Consider the following 20,133-nt stretch of genomic DNA (forward strand, 5'->3'; position numbering starts at 1 on the left):
CTGTAATTTTTTTCCTCTAATATGCCAACAAAAGGGAAAAGGAATGTTTAACCATGATCAGATTTTTTCTTTTAAACATTATGCAAATGAGTGCATATTTAACGAGATAATACCTGATTTGCATATTCAAACATCAAAATACAAACAAATTGTAATACATTTTGTTCTCATCTAAACATGAGTAATCAACTGAGAAAGTTTCATGGTGATACCTATTATTTAAGATTTTTACCCTATTCACCTGTAGTGTCTCGCCTTAACCTTTAAGTGTATAAGCTATTTCAGTAATGTTAGGCCCAATCTCAATACTTCCCCTTACCCCTTATCTTACCCCTTACCCTTGAAATTGCGCGTTCATGTGAGAGCTAGTGGTGTCTCAATACCCAACTTGATCAAGATTAAGGGGGAAGATTAAGGGGTGTATGGCCCTCGTTTTTGAGATGATCGGAGAGCTACCTTGCTCCTCCAAGGGCTATCCCAGAGCACACCGCGAAACCAGCTCGGGAATTTTCAAAAAAACATGGCTGCTTGAAGCGAGGAATATTTTACATGAATAAAGCTATCTACACAACTTTTTATATGTTTATAATGACTCGGTTTGATCTGAAATGTACTACACGAGCGATGCATAGTATTGTCGGTCTTAACTGAAGCTTTCAAACGGTAGTTTTAGGATACAATTAGCGCGTATACCACCACTCCATTGGCTTGCCAGCTATCATGCTACATACACTACATGTAAGTATTTTTGGCTTATAATTAATTTAAAAATGACGACAGTCTTGTTTCGTGCTCTACACAGTTGTATACATATATATTTGCAACCATGTTCTTCATTAGACTTTTTTTTAAATCGCTAGTTTCATAGCTCATACAGTCACGCATGACGTACCCGAAACCTAGTGGCGTCTCATTTCATAGGGGAAAGATCTCAGCCCTTGGCCCTTACACTTGCAAGTGCTAGGGTTAAGACTAAGACAAGATTAAGCAAAAGGTTCAAGGAGAAGAATCGAGATTCGGCCTTAGTGTACAACCTAGTTTATAGCCTTTAAGGGTATACGCTATTTCAGTACTGTTAGTTTTCAACCTAGTGTATAAGCTATTTCAGTAGTGTTAGTCTTAGGGCTGGGCAACGATTACATTTTTTTTTTTATCGCATGATTTCCCTGATCAATCACGATGAATCACATTCTATACGCAAAATCCAATAATCAATTCAAAAGTAGTGTATAACGCACTTTTATTTTGAATGTTCTGCCATATGAACAAAAGTGCCATAACATGTTGTGCAAAAACTTAACATCAGCATTTTTATATAGTAGCAGTTTAATAAAATAAATACTTTGTGTAATTCTCAACAACTACTGCCAGGCTATTAATGTTTAGAGTGTGGTGAAGCACCAAAAAGTTCACTGCTGGCAGTTACTGTGCCGTACGTAGTCTGCCGAAGCCTTGCTCCACTGGCTGTTTCATTGAATGATTTGCGATTATCACATGTATTTATACATGCAGGGCTTGAAATGGCTGGTACATGAAAAAAATTACCAGCCAATCATATTTTTTACCGGCCAAAATAAAACCTGGCATTTCAGACCTTCTCTGACATTGTTTGACATAAACAACCTTTACCTATGATTTTAATATCATTGTAAATCACAATCAGAATAGAATAAACAAAATCAACCCATTTTACTTTTTTTTTTTAACTTCAATTCAATTTTATTTCTATAGCACCAGAACAATACAATGGTCTCAAGGCGCTTTACAGCCCAGAGCCTGAAACGAAATATTACAACTGAATTCCATGTACTTGATGGCTGGTTTCCCTGAAATGTTACTAACCAGCCTGGTTATGATGTTGTTTCTGCAATATCTCTTTGGATTTTGCATTGTTGGCTGACATTTGTAGCTCGCTAGTTAATGGAAACTCCCCATGCTAGCTAGCGATAGCTAGCACGTTAAAATTAGTTAGCTTAACTTATCGGGAGCCGAGAGGACAGGGGATATTATTGCACAACAATAGTGGATACAAGCTCAAAATCATATTTTCGATAGTTGATTTTCTGTCATCCTGATGTGATCTTAATGATGGATCCAGTAGGGAAGCTGCTACTAACATCATTCAGAGACAAAAAAACTTCTAGATTCTAGCTAACAGCTGACTGGTTTACGCCCACTGTCACCCTTTGCTGGAGGTGATGCACAGGCAATGAATCACCACATTATTTCGAGAAGTTTAGCCTTCGTTTATCTGTGTTAACTTACATGTGGTCAACTATTAAAGTGTCTATGCCCTTCTCCAGGTTTGTTTATCCGCCCATTCTTTTCTTTTCCGGTTGCGAAGCAGTCAGCAGCAGACTTTTACAAAATAAAAGCCTGTAGGCAACAGACTTTTGCAATAATAAAATAATTAATAAAACATAATTGTCGGCGTTAATTAATTGATGAATTAACGCGATAATAACGTGTTCATTTGCCCAGCCCTAGTTAGTCTACAACATAGTTTATAGCCTTTAAGTTATAAACTATTTCAGACATGTAGGTACTGTTTTTTCACTAATTTGTAGCTGTCACAAAGTGGCAGCTCATTTAAACTTCAAAATGAACTTGGAAAATGTATCAGCAGTTGTAATACGGTAAACAAATGGAACTACCTCATTTATGTGCAAATATAAACAAAGTTAAAGGTGCAGTCCTCGATCATGGCGAAAGATTGAAAAGAACCTAATATCCAGGCCTCTCTTCACTGCTCCTTTGGCAGTGTGGACTGGCTGGTATAGCGTATTGCTTGGTCAGAGCCACTCTGTTTCCTTCCCATTGACAGAGCCAGCCTATGTCAAAACACCACATGGAGATCCATGAGGAGAAATTCACTGAATTTCACAAAAACTATATTGGATTATAAACTGCACCTTTAAAGGACATTCTGAAGAATGTATCACAATAGGAAATTCAACCAAGCTATGGTGTAAAAAATTAAAGTTTCAAAATTATCAGTTTCTTTTGTTTTACTATTTATTGGGATGTGTTAAAGTAAATTGAACATTTTTGTTTTATTCTATAAACTACTGATAACATTTCTACCAAATTTCAAATAAAAATATTGGGCCTCATTCTCGTTCATTTTCTGAACTTCTTCTGAAATGTTACTTACGCGACTTTGTAAAAATAACGCAAGGGAAATGCTTCCGCTTCATTCCCGCACGCTTGAAAATGCGTTCATAAACAGCCAAAGTCTTCTCTGCTGTGTTCCTCCGGATTAGTTTCTGAAATTGATGCGCGTTCTCGTGAAAGTGGATTTGCATACATTCGCGCCCCGCCAGCTCCTTATTAGGGCACGCAACCGTAGAAACATATCTTCATCTTCCCATGCTTGCTTGACTTTGCTAACTTTTGGAGGGTTTCTCGCATCCCCATATATATCTATCTCCCGGCTTTTTACAAAGCCATACAATAAATCAAATGTCACGCAGCTTCAATTAACCTGAATCATTTGGGTCAATGTGTACGCTAGATGTATGCCTAGTTTTAAAATATCTTGGATACGGATATCACAAGGATTTCCTCATGTGGTAAATACTTTATTTTCCTTGTAATTATATATGGCTTGCCAAAAAAATGGTGTAAATCTCTTGTGTAGACGACAGAAGTAAAGTGTAGCCTATAGGTCCTATACTGTACGGCCAAGCACGCGGCGTAAAAATAGCGTCTGAAAACCCGCCACAGACTCTAGACAATGCGCCTGTGACATTAGACTAGGTTTATTCTGGTCAATGGCGCACTGTTGTTTTGAAACTGCAAGATACCACAAAGGAAGACTTGCGCCCGAGAAACGCCTTCTCTGTTCCGGCCCGCCCATGTCGACGCAAGTTCATTTCGACGCGCGCCTCTGGAGGGAAAATCCCGCTGTGCGCTGGGTGCAAGATAGGAATGATACATGTCAATTGCGCTGGGTGCAAGATAGGGCCCTATATGTGCATTCAACCAAGCTATGGTATAAATGTACACACAAAATATGTGCATTCAACCAAGCCATGTCATACACACTATACAGGGATACTCAATAGGCGGGCCGCGGATACTCAATAGGCGGACCGCGGTGCATTCAACCAAGCCATGTCATACACACTATACAGGGATACTCAATAGGCGGACCGCGGTAAATAAATAAAATAAAATAAAATAAAAAAGACACCCTCCCACCACAACCCCCCTCCCTTCCCCCACCACAACCCACCCATCCCTCCCCATGAGTGCATTCCACTTGGGTGTCAATTGGACTCTCTAGCGAGATAGGAGATCAAGGGTTGCCAAATTCTCTGAAAGTCCCTCAGTTTGTCTTTTAGGATGTATCTTATTCTCTCCAAATGAAGAGTATCAGCCAAATCCGTCAGCCAGTGTTTAAAGGAGGGCACCTCTCTCTTTTTCCATAGAAGCAAGATCAGCTTTTTTGCAGCTATTAGGCCATATGCCAGAAGTCGCTGTTGTGCCACATCCAACCTCCTTAGCTCCTCAGATATACCCAAAATCACCAAAATAGGGTCTGGCTCTATCTGAACCTTCAAGATCACAGAAAGGAACCAAAATATTTTACCCCAATAACCTTGAAGTTTGGTGCAAAGAGCATAACTATGTGATAAGGTAGCCTCCATGGGCTCACATTTATCACACAAAGGTGAGACCTCTGGAACATTTTTATGTAATTTTGTCTTTGAAAAGTGTAGCCTGTGCAGGATTTTAAATTGTATTAAACAGTGTTAATAAAGTTTAATATTTTATTTATTAGTTTAATAAAACTCTCTAACTTGTCTGCCACTGCCTTCTCAAAGTTAGGGAGATGTGTTCTGACATAGTTTCTAATCTGAAGGTATCTGAAAAACTGATTCTTAGGCAAGTTATATTTCTCTTGGAGTTGTTGGAAAGAAGCAAAAGTCCCTTCTATGTACAGGTTGCCAACATTACAAATTCCTATTTGCTTCCAGGGGCCCTATCTTGCCGATCAGAAACGCAAGTAGGACGGCGCCAAACGCAAGTAGCTGTGTGGGCGGCTCTATGGCGCAGTTGCTATTTTAACGGCGGAAAAAACACACTTGCGCCCAGCGCAAGTGTCAAAAGGGTTGGTCCAAAGGAGGTTACTCAGCCATAGGTGTGGTTTGGGCGTAATATGCAATAAACCAATCAGAGCGGCATCTCACATTCCCTTTAAGAGCGAGGAGCGCATATTGCAAAGCGGCTTTTTATCGTAATGGCGGAATTACCGGGAGGAAGACCGTGAGGCCACCAGAACGTGTGTTACCAGAAACAATCACGGCAATATTTTCCCATGCTTGTTTGGAGAAATGGTTCTACTTTTCATTTCTCGTTTGTATTTTTTCAGTTACTAGCATTCGTTTTTTGGTGGCAACATATTTGAAATAAAAGTCACAAAAACATACTTTCCGATGTTTTGGGTTCACCCTCACTGAATCACTAGGTTATGTATGCATGGTAATAATATTGCACCCATCGGCTCATGCAGTTCAACCTCACGTCTTCTAAAGTTCTCTAATCTATCCTCATTTATGTCATTGACACATCCATGATTCATGGCAATGTTGTGTAAAACACTGGGGGGGCACGTATGTGAATATGGGTGCAGTCTATAGCGCCAAGGACGCCAGGGAACCCATACTTCTCCCAGAACGCCTGTGTTGTACCCGATTCAGCACCCTCGGCGGCAGATAGGAATAGACTTTATTTGTCATTGTGCATTAGATACACAACGAAATTAGTTTGTGCAACCACTAAAAAAAGTGCAGAAGTGCTGGATGGAGGGTAGTGTGATTATTTAGTTCTGTGATGGCCCTGGGGATGAAACTGTTCTGCAGTCTGGAAGTGCGGGCTGTAGTGGCCCGGTAGCGCCTGCCAGAGGGTAGCAGGGTGAAGAGGTGGTTTGCGGGGTGAGTCTCATCCTTCAAAATTCCACGTGCTCTGCGGAGGCAGCGCGTCCTAAAGATGTCGTCCAGGGGAGGCAGTGGAAGTCCAACTACTCTCTCAGCAGATCTTATGACCCGACTGAGGGATTTCCTGTGCTTGTCTGTGCAGTTGACATACCATGCACTGATACAGTATGTGATCACACTTTCAATGCAACAGTGATGCTTTCAATGCAACGTCCCCTCGAGGGAGCGCGCACCACTCGCTTGATCGGAAAGGAAAGCAGTTTGCCTAAACAAACGCAGGAAAAAATACTATACTACGATTTCATTATTTGTGAAAGAGATGGAAGAGAAGAACACAAGTGATTACAGTCTTTAGAACTGTTCTAAAGAGTACAAACAACCGATGTTTTTCTTCCAAAAACCTCGGATAATAGCGAACGCAAAAGAACACCTTTTTGTTCTGTGGAAATATATAGCCTACCCCAGCCATGGCTACAAAATGAATTAACTTAATTTTCCTTTGAGCAAGTTGAATGCAGGCTATTTGACACGGCGTTTCACAAGACTAAATATCGAGGGGGTGCATCTGCCGCGGAGGGTGCGGAATCGGGTACAACACTGCCATTACAATTAACCTGAATCATTTGGGTCAATGTGTACGCTAGATATATGCCTATTTTTAAAATATCTTGGATATGGATATCACAATGATTTCCATATGTGGTAAATACTTTATTTCCCTTGTAATTATATATGGCTTGCCAAAAAAAATGGTGTTAATCTCTCGTGTGGACGACAGAAGTAAAGTGTAGCCTATAGGTCCTATACTGTGCGGGCAAGCACATGCGCCCTTAAAATAGCGTTCTGAATACGCGTTACAGACTTTAGACATTGCGCCTCTGACATTAGACCGGCTTTTTTGTGGTCAATGGCGCACGGCGCATGGCGCACGGCGTTGTTTTGAAACTGCAAAATACCACTTGCGCCAGAGAAACGCCTTCTCTGTTCCGCCCCCGCCCATGTCGGCGCTAGTTCATTTCGAAGCGCGCCTCTGGAGGGAAAATCGCGCTGTGCGCCGGGTGCAAGATAGGAATGATACATGCGTTGGTGACAATGTCAATTGCGCTGTGTGCAAGATAGGGCCCCAGGTATTAAAGGTGCCATCCAGAACAGAGGGAGTGAAGGTGGGGTTTGCTGCTCTAGGAAGCAAAAAAGACACTGCATTAAGTTTGAAGTGTTTTTTTTAGTTGTTCCCATATCCTAATTGTGTCATGAATGATAGGATAATGCTTAAAACAGGTTTTTTTGACTGGTACAGGGGATAGCATAACTGCTCTAATAGAGAATGGTAGGCAATCTTCCCGTTCCATCTCTAGCCCATCAAAGGGTGATGGAGTGTCATCCAACCAGTGTGCAATAGAGCGTATTCCGGTGGCCCAGTAGTATAGAATAAAATTAGGCAACGCCAGCCCCCCATTGGTGTTTTGTTTGCAAAGATGGTCCTTTTTTATTCTATGAGACTTGTAGTTCCATATAAAGGGAAGAATAATAGAGTCCAAAAAGATTTTGTAAGGTATATAGGCAAGTTTTGAAAAAGATAAAGTAGCTGGGGGACGAAGATCATCTTAATAGCATTCACTCTGCCCAACAGAGAGATAGGGAGTGTTCTCCAGAATTGAATATTGTGCTCTAGCTTGTTTAACAGCACAGGGAAGTTAGCCTTGTAAAGAGCATTATAATTCTTGGTAATTACTAACCCCAGATAAGTTAAGTTGTCCGATATTTTACGAAAGGGAAGCTGTTTGTCTTGATCCTCAAATTGTACTGGTAATAGCTCACTTTTACTCCAGTTAATCTTGTACCCAGAAAAAGTACCAAATAAATTAAACATTTTCAGCACTGATGGAATTGTAATCCTTGGTTGAGTAACATATAACAAATTGTCATCTGCGTACAATGATATTATATTTTTGGTAAACTCTGTGTTGTAGCAATGGATTTCGGGATGTGATCGGATGGTTTCAGCAAGTGGTTCTATGGCTAGTGCAAACAGTAACGGGCTAAGTGGGCATCCCTGCCTAGTACCCCTGCCAAGCTGAAAAGGAGTACAAAGAGTCCGGTTAGTGAGTATCCTGGCGCAGGGGCCATTGTATAACAGCTTAGTCCAGGACACAAACTTCTCACCGCAGTTGAATTTCTGCAAGACTGCAAATAAGTATGGCCATTCAACTCGGTCAAATGCCTTTTCAGCATCCAAGGTGAGGATAATAAGGTCTTTTTTGGGAAGTCTGGGAGAATGCATGATATTTAGAAGACGTCTAAAGTTGTGGAAGGAGTTTCTATCTGGAATAAACCCAGTTTGGTCAGGGTGCACCAGATTACCCATAAAGGCATTAAGTCTTCTGGCCATTGTCTTGGCCAGAATTTTTTGATCTGTGTTTAACAATGATATTGGCCTATATGAGCCCACCTCTTCTAAGTCTTTCCCTTTTTTTGGGAGAAGAATGATGGTGGCTTCAGTCAGCGTCTGAGGCAATACACCATCTTCATATGACTGGGTGTATAGTTTGCATAGATAGGGAGCCAGCAATCCTCCAAACTTCTTGTATATCTCAGTACTAAATCCGTCAGGGCCTGGGCTTTGACCATTTTTCATTGACCCAATGGTTGCTAGTAATTCCTCACATGTAATGTCTGCCTCTAAGGCATCGCGGTCCGTTTGACTAAGTGATGGGAGTTCACATTTGTCTAAAAATGATTGCATTGTTTCAGGTAGAGAAGTTGATTCAGATGTATACAATGTTTCATAGAACTGCCTAAATCTGTCATTAATATCTTTGGGGGATGTAAGGATATTACCTGAGCCAGACTTAATTTTGTGAATAGTCCTGTCATTTTCAAGTTTACGCAGTTGCCTTGCTAGCAATTTATGTGGTTTGTCTCCGAATTCAAAATATCTCTGTTTTGTGAAGATAAAGGTTCTGCAAATTCTATCTGATAATATTTTGTTAAGTTTGTATTTAAGGGTTGAGATGTTTGTATGTTTTTCTAAAGACGGTTGCTGGGCATTCTCTATGTCTAACTGATGAATTTCTTTCTCCAGTTATAGCTGTATTGCTTTGTTGCGCTTCTTGAGAGAAGATTGGAAAGAAATAATGCACCCGCTCAAATAAGCCTTACAAGCTTCCCATAGTAGTGTAGGAGAGATATCATTTTTATCATTGGTTTCAAAATATATCTTAATGTTAGATTCTAGGTGTTCACAGAACTTTGCATCTGTGGTAAGCTGGGGGTTAAATCTCCAACTTCTGTGGATAGGCCCATCTTCACCAAGCTTTAGTGAAAATGATACTGGACTGTGGTCAGAAATAATAATATTGTGATATTTTGCATTATAGGAAAATGGTAATAGTTTGCCATCAACTAAGAAAAAGTCCATTCTAGTATAGACATTATGTACTTTGGAATGAAAGGAATACTCTCTGCCAGTAGCATTAGAAATCTGCCATACATCAGAGACATTCATTGTTTCAATATAGGATTTCAAAAGGTTCCACCCTCTGTGTAGAAGACCAATCCAAATAAGTGTCCAACACTAAGTTAAAATCGTCACCAATTACTAGATTAGTACTAGAAATATCTGGTATCAGATTTAAAACCTTTCTATAAAATTCAGGGTCATCATTGTTTGGTCCGTAAACATTCAATAGGGTTATTGGTGTAGAATGGATTTCCCCCACGACCATGACATATCTCCCATCCCTGTCTACTATTGTAGATAGGTGTTTAAAAGGAACTCCCCTGCGAATCAAAATGGCAGTGCCTCTAGCCTTTACTGAAAAATTTGAGTGGTATATACAGTGGTGGCCAAAATTGTTAGAACACCCTACAAATTTGAATAAATGTGCATTTTTTTCGCCTCCAAAACATAATTTCAACTCATAATGTTCATGAAACATGCACATGGTTGCTCTGAGCACAAACAAATAACAGATGAAGTGAGTCTTTCTGTTTTTATCCACTTTTAACTTTAATATTTGGTATGTCCACCTTTTGCAGCAATTACAGCAGCACATCTCTCTGGCATAGTGTCAATATATTTCCTTAGAACTTCAACACTAATTGTATCCCACGCCTTCTGCAACTCAAGCCAAAGGCTTTCCTTTGAATGTATAATGGATCTGTCGAGTTTATTGTCCAACTCGCCCCAAATTTGCTCGATGGGGTTGAGGTCCGGACTTTGAGGTGGCCAGGCCATCATTTTCAGTGATCCAGCAGATTCCTTTTGTCGCAGGTAGTTCCGGCATAGGTGAGAAGAGTGTTTAGGGTCATTGTCCTCTTGGAAAATAAATCCAGGCCCAATAAGACGACTCCCAGATGGTACTCCGTGCCTCACCAGAATGTTGTGGTACACTTTTTTATCCATGATGCCATCAATTTTCACCAGGTTACCTGTTCCTGAGGCTGAAATGGCACCCCACACCATAACACTACCCCCTCCGTGTTTAACTGTGGGCAAGAGACACTCATTTTTATACCTCTCCCCCACCCTCCGTCGAACATACACTCTACGCTTGTTGCCAAACTGTTCAAACTTGGACTCATCAGTCCACAACACTTTAGACCAATCTTCCTTAGTCCATTTCTTGTGATCTTTTGCAAATTTCAGGCGATTCACTCTATTTTTCTCTCTCAGCAATGGTTTCTTTGCTGCTATCCTGCCAACAAGTCCTTTTTCTCCAAGTTTCCGTCGCACAGTTCTTGAAGACACTGTTGCACCATCATTCATTGTGGTGTTGATCTCATCACGAAGTTCTCGTGAGGTCTTTCTTCGGTCCTTAAGACTGAGAATTTTCAGATGCTTCACTTGTCTGTCAGAAAGTTTATTTTTTCTACCTCTCCCCTTTCGGTTCTGGTGTGATTTGGTGGCATCATGGCGGTCTATAGTGTACTTGATGGTGCTTGGACTGCATCTCAAGTCCTTGGCTATGCGGCGGTAACTCCAGCCAGCATCAAAAAGGGCCTTAATTCGAGCCCGTTGCTCACTTGTTAGCTCCTTCCTTACCTTAGCCATGTTCAAAGAACAACATGTGTAACAAGACAACTTCTAGAGGCTTTGAATTTATACCAATTGGTGGTGTGGCCTATGTGACAAAACCCTGGTGTTACCAATCACTTAATGAGCAGGATAGGCCTTGTACATTCAAAATAATTACACAGCTGTGTCCTAAGACTCTTTCATCACCAGCAATTCAACCGGGATCACACCTGACAATGATTATACAAGTAATTTGGCTGCTTCTGTGAAGGAACATGATTGTGTGATATTGACAGTGAAATAGGCCTAGCTTGTTTTTTGTAAGGAAAATGACCTTAATCTACTTAAAATGTCTCTATTATATGGTTAATAGAGCATAAAGATCATTTTGTAGATATTTCATTTGTTTGATGGGTATTTTAATCGTCAATTCAACAAAAACATCTGAGATCTCTTAAATATGCTGAGTGTTCTAACAATTTTGGCCACCACTGTATGTTGTATCCACCTACACCTGAGGCTAGCATGTGAGTCGTTCTGCAGGTGCGTTTCTTGTAAGAAAATAATGTCAACTTGTAGTGATTTAAGGTGTGCAAGCACTTTGCCTCTTTTAACAGGTTCGTTAACACCATTTACATTCCATGAACAAAATGTTATATCATCCCCCCTCTTCCCTTTAAGTGTTTTATTGTGCATCATGTAAGCCGATTAAGGCATCTGTCCTTTGACTCTCTCCTCTCACCGTTGGGTGTATGTAACCACAAGCTGAACGACACTCCATCCTCCCTCCCACCCTTTCCCATTCCCTCCCCACCCCAAATACACTTCGATTAAAAAGGGAAAAAAAAACATTGATAACATTGATAGTTTAAGCAATTCTACTCTCTCTAAACCGAGAATGAACTCCAACTCTAGCAACCAACAGTGGTTGAACTCTTTATCCTACTGTAACTAGTAGCTCTACAGTTATAAAACTTAAAGATTCTCAAAATAAAGATTATGCATCTTCCATTTAGTAAATTAGGATATGTGAACTCCAAAGTTTTAGCAGATCCTATTGAAATAAACATACAACTTCCAGGCTAATACTTTGAAAATAAAAACTCTGGCCTTTAGTGATCCAAACAGGGAAATAAAGAAGAGCTGTTACATCCCTTAAACTCTCAAATTCAGTCACCATTCTATCAAAGTAAAATTGTTACCTTAAGTGCGATTGTGAACGTGTGCCTGGGCCTATTGTGTAGGCTTACTTGGATGACTCGCCACAATATCCCCCTTTTTAGTTGTCATTTACCCTCATAAATGAATGTGCCATGCTTTACAGTGTGTGTCTCATTTGTGGCCCTGGCCGAAGTGGCGTTCAGCATAACGACGGGCCTCCTCGGGGTCTGTGAATGTGGTCTTGTTCCCATTGTGCGTCACTCTCAGCTTGGCTGGGTATAAGAGTCCGAATTTGACTCCAGGTTGGTCTCGCAGCAAATTCCTGGCCGGAGTGAAGGCAACTCGGCGTTTAACTACTTCTGATGGAAATTCTCTGAAAACTTGAATTTGCTGTCCTTGATAAATGAGGCGTTTGGTCTTCATAACCTTCTGCAATATGTCCTCCAGAGCATGGCAGTAGTGCACCCTTAAAATCAGATGTCGAGGTGGCCCATTACCACTGGGGCGCTCGCGGAGGGCTCTGTGTGCTCAGTCTATCACTGGTTTTCCGTCCAGCTTTAAAACATCCACAAGCAGTTGTGCCACGAAATCCCTGGTTTTCTGACCATTTTCCTCCCCCTCTTTAACTCCAGCAATTCTTAGATTTTCTCGTTTAGACCGTCCCACCAAGTCCAAACATTTTGCTGAAAGTTGTTCAACTTGGCTATGTAGTTGCTTTACCTTAGCTTCGAGTTCCACAACTGTGTCTGAGGTAACATTAGCTGACTCACCTAAACTTTTTAAAGTTTCATTTTGGGGGTCTAATCGAGCATTTCCTGCGAAAAATGCAGTGTCGCTTTCAGTTTTCAGAGCGGCCATTTCACCTCTCAAAGTTGTACTCACGTCAGCAATCTTTTCGTCAATTTTATCGCAAATGTCTGATTTGGCTTGGGACAATTCCGCTTGTAGTGATGCTATAGCGGCCAATACCGCTTGGTTGTCTCCTCTCTGCACGCTTGCCTCCCGGTCACCCTTTCCACTCTGGTTCTGTGCTTCAGTCGGGCCTCCTTCATCATTCGACTCAGCCTTGGACTGTCCTCTTATCTTCGGCGGAATTTTAACTTAATGGCAGGTACTAGGAGTGCTTAAGATGCAAAATCTGAAAAAAGTTCGATTCAAAATTGCATAGGTTTTGTATTATATGTAATTTTTACATGAAATCTGTAGGAGCTACAGCAAGGCGCGTCTTATCTCCTTATCGCTCAACAGCGCCATTTTGCCCTACTCATTGTGGTTTGTATCTTCCGTGTCCAATCCAGAGGTCCAATCAGGAGCTGTAATAACAACATCACTATGACAACTCACTCATTCAATGTTGGGCGCGAGCTATGCGGGTCACGCAGGTTGTGTGTGTCAATGGCAACAACGCGTGCAGATCGATTTGTGAACGGTATCTGTTTCTCATTAAATGAAAATCATGTCGTGCTCTAAACCCGACAACAACCTAAAGGTGATTCAAAAAATCGCGAATTAAGAAAGTGGATGACAAGTATGCTGCCTGTGGGGAGCACAAAACCGATGTGTTTAATTGCAAAGAGACGGTTGTCCTTGTCAAAAGTGATACGTCACTATGAAGCAAAGTGTGCTTTACCCCCAGAATTCTGAGGTTAGGGCCAGAAACCATCTGTAATCATCATACCCAGCAGCATGCAGTGTAATCAGGGCCGGATTAACAAATCATAGGCCCCTGGGCACAAATGTCTGGAGCCCCCCCCCCTCCCCGAAAAAAATCAGAAAAAAAAAAATATTTTTTTTTTATTATTATTATTTTAACACACACACATATTGACACATAAAGCACTGCTCATTGCAACAAATAACTATAACTTCACTAAGAGGGGAAATCCGTTGCCACAGCCGTCCCAGAGCACAATGACAGCAACAGGGCCTAGACAGGAACCAGGCAAAGAAAACCAGTAAATTGGCCGCGTCAATTGAGTTTTGTTTAAAAGAGACAGAGATAAATAAATAAGCTTTCTTACCTTTAGCAGAGCTGGCAGCTGTCTTCAATACTATTCACTCCCACGAGATTGAGGGAATGTGCTGCGCATGGTACGTAATGAATTAACGGGTTGATTTTTTTCAGGTGAGCTTGGAGACCATTATATTTCCCGGACATATTGCTGGCGTTATCATAACTTTGGCCCCTGCAATTTGAAAGATCTAAGCCGAGATCGGCTATCATTTCCTTGACACAACCAGCCAGACTCGCTCCGGTGTGGCTGTAGATTGGCTCGAAGCCAACGAACCGCTCAAGAATGTTTCCTCCTTCACTCACGCACCTGAGGATGAACGTCAGCTGATCGGTGTGCGACATGGCGGGTGTTGAATCCGTAATGATGGAGAAGTACTTTGCACACGGAATTCCGGATGCTATCTTCCGCTTCACTTTCTCGCCCATCAAGCAAATCAACTGATCGCACACTGTAGATGACAGGTAAGACGCGTGCCCTCTTCCCTTTTGGCCATGCTTGTCCAGATGGTCTTTGAGAAATGGGTCGAACTCTGCCAGTAGCTCAATCAGCCCAAGGTAATTGCCATTACCAGATGACCCCAGCAGCTCGTTGTCTCCCCGGAATGCCAAGCCCCGTACACTTAGAAACTTGATCACGGCCACAATGCGTCGCAACACCTCTCGCCAATACTTTGCCGCATCATCGTTTTGTTGCCTCAGAACAGCATCAACCGTACCTGCATTTCGTGACCTCCTGAGAAGTGCGAGCATGCACTCGCGGTGGCTTGTGCTCTTCTCGTGGGCTATGACTCTGTCCGGGTGTTTCCAGTCACTGTAACCGGAGGTGAAAGCATTCGGCTGCCCGGCCAGGCATTTGCACGCAAAGCAATAGACCATTCCAGTCGAAGGGGAATAGACCAGCCAATCCCTTGACACTTACTGTTTATTCGGCAGTTGGCACTGGAATAAATCATTCGTAAGACATCGGGTTTTCTTTCCGTCGTTCCGTGCAGATGCTACATATTTATCCGCCCGGTTGTGGTAGGTAGCGGGACCATTAGCAATAGCTAGATCTTTTTTTCCACTCACTGAGCTCTCCCCATAGCGCAGGATCAGTTGGAAGGTGTACTGGCATCGGCTGCGTTGGGTGGCTGACAATGACATCCTCTTTCTCATCACATGGGGGGGGTGTCACTCCATGGCTTAAGGTGGCTTCTCACACATCCTCCTCCTCCTCCTCACATCCCTCCTCTTCTCCTTCGCTCCTATCTTCCTGGAGGGGACCATCATCCTCATCGTCGGGCCGACGCCTGGCTGTGATGTTAACCTCTCCCCCTGTAGCACTTTAGCACTAGCATCTCCCCGGCTAGTGCTGGCAGTGGCAGGGCAATCTCTTTCTCTAGCATTGCTGATGGAACTAGCCTCGGCGTCAGCGCTGGGTGTAGTCCGATCCAACACCGGAACATTTTGAATTGCGGCTAAACGCCTGTTGTCTTTCACTTTTTTTCTTTGTCTTTTAGCGAAACCACTCAGTTGATGTCTCATGTCTGTGACTGTCCATTTTTCATCTCTACCGCGTTTTTTTTTTTTCACCATAGGTGGACTGGCTCAATTGACAGGTTATGGGAGGGGGGTTAACTGTCACATTAGGCCACTATATTGTTCAGAATCATTATATTGCTGTTCTTATGACATTCGTTTTAATAATGAATTTTAAATGAATACCCTATTTAATAATACCATGTATAACTATTTTAAGAGTACAAACATTGTGGAATGGTTGGTGCCCCTGGGCACAGTGCCGTGGGCCCTAATGGTAGATCCGGCCCTGAGTGTAATTGTTAGATCAGCCACACAACAAGTGCATGCATACCTCAACATAATGTTGTGAGTCTGCCTTTTCAACCATGAATATGGTGAAAAACAAATACAGGAGCACACTCACTAATGAACATTTACCTCAGTGCCTCCGTCTGGCCCTCACACCTTTTATGCCCAAGTTTAAAGCACAAAAAAGGTGTCTTTCACACAAATATGGCCAGACCACATCACCTTTCGTGCATAGTTTATACGTTTTTGTTGGAGTTATGTTTTTAGGTTATGTTTTTTATGACCGTCACTGCTCCGGACCCTGGACTGAGTGGAAATTTGGCGAGTGGACCTTTTGGCTTTCTAATTGAGTACCCCTGCACTATACTATATGTGCATTCAACCAAGCCATGGTATAAATGTACACACTATATATGTGTATTCAACCAAGCCATGGTATAAATGTACACACTATGTGCATCCAACCAAGCCATGGTATAAATGTACACACTATGTGCATTCAACCAAGCCATGGTATAAGTAAGGGATAATGTATAGAACGCAGGTCATTGTCGGGAAAATAAGCCCCGACAGGGCGAACAGCACCCCGACGCGAAAGCGGAGGGGTGTTGGTTCACCCTGAAGGGGCTTATTTTCCCGACAATGACCGGCGTTCTATACATTATCCCGCTTATTATACGGTTACAACTAAAACAAACAAATTACTTAACACCGTGTGTCTTTTTACAATGCATTTGTTACTATACGTAGTGTTTAAAAGGAGAGAAATAGTTCGCCAAAGACGTTGAACTTCAAAGACAGTTGAACATTCTTTAGAACACAGCTGCTCAACCGTCCGCTGAAACTCCATTGATAAGTTATCGTACTACTTGCGGAGTGCTACGAAAGACGTGAATTAGAGGCAAAAAGGCCACTTTCCTTGACAGCGGTCATTAAGTCCATAGCAACGGTCAGTTATCGGAAAATAGTTGACCGCAGAACGTTGGGAAGCCCCATTCAAGTGAATGGAGAATTCTACAGCATTAAGAAGAGCCGTGTAATAAATGTACACACTATGTGCATTCAACCAAGCCATGGTATAAATGTACACACTATGTGCATTCAACCAAGCTATGGTATAAATGTACACACTATGTGCATTCAACCAAGCCATGGTATAAATGTACACACTATGTGCATTCAACCAAGCCATGGTATAAATGTACACACTATGTGCATTCAACCAAGCCATGGTATAAATGTACACACTATATATGTGTATTCAACCAGGCTATGGTATAAATGTACACACTATGTGCATTCAACCAAGCCATGGTATAAATGTACACACTATGTGCATCCAACCAGGCTATGGTATAAATATTCCAGTCTCTTCTCTTGTACTGTATTATTCAATAACCTATGACCTGCAACTTTTTATCCTTCTCAACCCATTGCGGTGTCCACCCTTCCCCTTCACATCATCCTTCTCCTAGACCTACCCTAATAAGAGTCCTTTCACCTCACCCTTCTCCTAGATCTACCCTAATAAGAGTCGCTTCACCTTTACCCTATCCTTCTCCTAGACCTACCCTAATAAGAGTCCCTTCACCTCACCCTTCTCCTAGATCTACCCTAATAAGAGTCCTTTCACCTCACCCTTCTCCTAGATCTACCCTAATAAGAGTCCTTTCACCTCACCCTTCTTCTAGACTTACCCTAATAAGAGTCCCTTCCCCTTCACCCTGTCCTTCTCTTAGCCCTACCCTAATAAGAGTCTCTGTCCCTCTTCATTTCAGTTTCATTGATACATTTCGCGTTGAATTGGATTTGAAAGCCTGCCCCCTTTCTCTTCTGTCTTCTTCGTCTAGAATCTTCCATTGCTGCCTTCTGTTTTGTCTTTTCCTCACCCCCTTCCTGTATATATCCCTCTTTTATATTCCTTGTCTATATTCCTCTGACTGTCATCCTAGAACGTGCAGCAGTTGGAGCTGGGAGAGTTGTTCTTCGACGTGAGCCTGGCGCTGTGGTGCTGTTCCCTGGTCTACCTCACCCAGCAGGGCTTGTGCTCTGCCTATGTGCCAATGCTTATGGTGGCTTTCCCCCTTATCACCAAGCTGCTGTTAGCCAGGGAGTTCAAACTGAGAGGTGGGAACATTTGAACTCTCATTGTCTCTCATCCTCCATTCTTCTATCAATATGCTTATGTCACTCAGTCTTTCTTCTGCTATGTGTTTCTTTTCCAAGGTGCCTCAGTGAAATACTCAATCCTCTTTCTGGTGGGACTGGCTCTACCTTATGTGCACTTCATGTTCCTAATCTGGGTGGTCTTTGAGATTTTCACTCCGATCCTTGGCCGTAGTGGCACTGAGATACCTCCAGATGTGGTGCTCGCCTCACTTATCACCCTGGCAACCGTTCTCCTCTCCTCATACTTCGTAGGTTATCATGCTGGTAGTGATATTTATCTTTTAAAATGCATATAGAAATACAGCTGTGGTTAATTGTTGTGTATCTGCCTCTGTTTCTGGTCTTCCCTCTACCCACATTCTCCCACATTCACCATACTCTCTCTCTTTCTATCTGTCTGTCTGTCTGTCTGTCTGTCTGTCTGTCTGTCTGTCTGTCTGTCTGTCTGTCTCTATCTGTCTGTCTGTCTGTCTGTCTGTCTGTCTGTCTACGTATATACACACATTCTCTCCTCTTCCTCTCTCCTCTTTCTCACTGCTAGTTGCACTTCATCTACCTGGCCCGTGGCACCAAGTGGATCCTGTCGGTGCTGGGGACTGTGTTTACAGGGGTCTTTCTTCTGGTGTCATGTGGGATGCTCTTCCCGTACTCCTCCGACCCTTCTTGTCCCAGACCAAAGCGAGTATTTCTGCAGGTAGATCCACTCTCTGTGAACGTCAGCTTTCCTCACAGATTTTTAACACAACTTGATGACAAAATTGACAAATGTATTATTTCTGTGGGTTCTTAACAGCAACGATATCTTTAGATTCTTGTTTTACACACACCCTGTGTAAACAACTGTAATCGGTCTATGTTTTATTATTTGTTTATCAATGTTTTATTATTTTGATTTATTAATTGTGTTGAGAGGGAGAGAGAGACAACAACCATCATCTTTTTAAACCAGCAACATTTACCAGAGATTATATGTTGAATACTACTACATACATGATAGTTTACATCAGTCGTTCTCAAAGTGTGGTGCCCCCTAGTGGTCCGCGACAGCCACAAGTAGATTACTGCAACATTTCTGACATACCACTCAGAACGAAGAGAACACAGTCAGTAGTAGCTGAGCTATTAAAGATTATTATACGGCTGTTCAGAATGTTCCAAAAATGTCAGTGTCAGCAACGGGTTTTGTGCTTGTAATTCACACTTTCATATCATTCCGCAAGTGGTCCGGTCATTTACGTAACGGAACGTTGTGGTTATTTGTATCTAACTGTAACTGTCATTGATAACTGTAGCAATTTGGTAACACTTTGCGGGGGAAAAAACGATGAATAACATGGAAGATTTTACGGTAACACTTTCTATGAAGCCCAGCGTTATAAGGCCCTATAAGGACATTATAAGGGCCTTAATAATGACTTACAGCGATTGCTACAATGACTTATAGCTACTTTATAACTACGTATAATGTCTTCATGATGACTCATAATCACCTTTATGATACATTATATCAGTTCATTATGAATGGTTATAATTAAAGATGGAATAATGCATTATAAATATGTGACTGTCGGGTAACACTTGCTATGAAGCCTGCCTTTATAAGGTCCTATAAGGACATTAATGATGACGTTTAAAAGTAGCTATAAGTCATTGTAGCACTCTTTATAACTATGTTTAGCATCTCCACAATTACTCATATCCACTGCTCTGAAACGTTATGTCAGTTAATTATAAATGGTTATAATCTAAGATAAAATGATGCATTATAAATATGTGATCATAGTTTTGTGTGGGTAATCATGAATCCTATGAAGCCTGCATATATGAAGCACTATAAGAACATTCATAATAGCTTTAAAAACTAGTTAAGTCATTGTGGCACTCATTATAACTAGGGTTGGGTACCGAGAACCGGTACCAATACGGCACCGGTTCCATACAACCGATACCTACCCGGACCGAAATGCAACGCAGATTTCGGTGCTTCCTTTCGGTGCCTGAGCAGATCATTTTTTTTTTTT

General features: G+C 41.8%; 1 protein-coding gene across 1 annotated transcript in view; it reads left to right on the plus strand.

The window, feature by feature from the left end:
• ermp1 (endoplasmic reticulum metallopeptidase 1) overlaps positions 1-20,133 on the plus strand; it is a gene marked incomplete at its 5' end in the record, with an annotated part of 73,900 nt that overhangs the window by 43,294 nt on the left and 10,473 nt on the right. Inside the window, 3 exons of the mRNA XM_080847261.1 lie at positions 17,896-18,070; positions 18,170-18,360; positions 18,654-18,806. Coding sequence (XP_080703387.1) covers positions 17,896-18,070; positions 18,170-18,360; positions 18,654-18,806 — 519 coding nt within the window. The remainder of the gene's footprint in view (positions 1-17,895; positions 18,071-18,169; positions 18,361-18,653; positions 18,807-20,133) is intronic.

Source organism: Sprattus sprattus, assembly GCF_963457725.1.
Source record: "Sprattus sprattus genome assembly, chromosome: 11".
Lineage (NCBI taxonomy): Eukaryota > Metazoa > Chordata > Actinopteri > Clupeiformes > Clupeidae > Sprattus > Sprattus sprattus.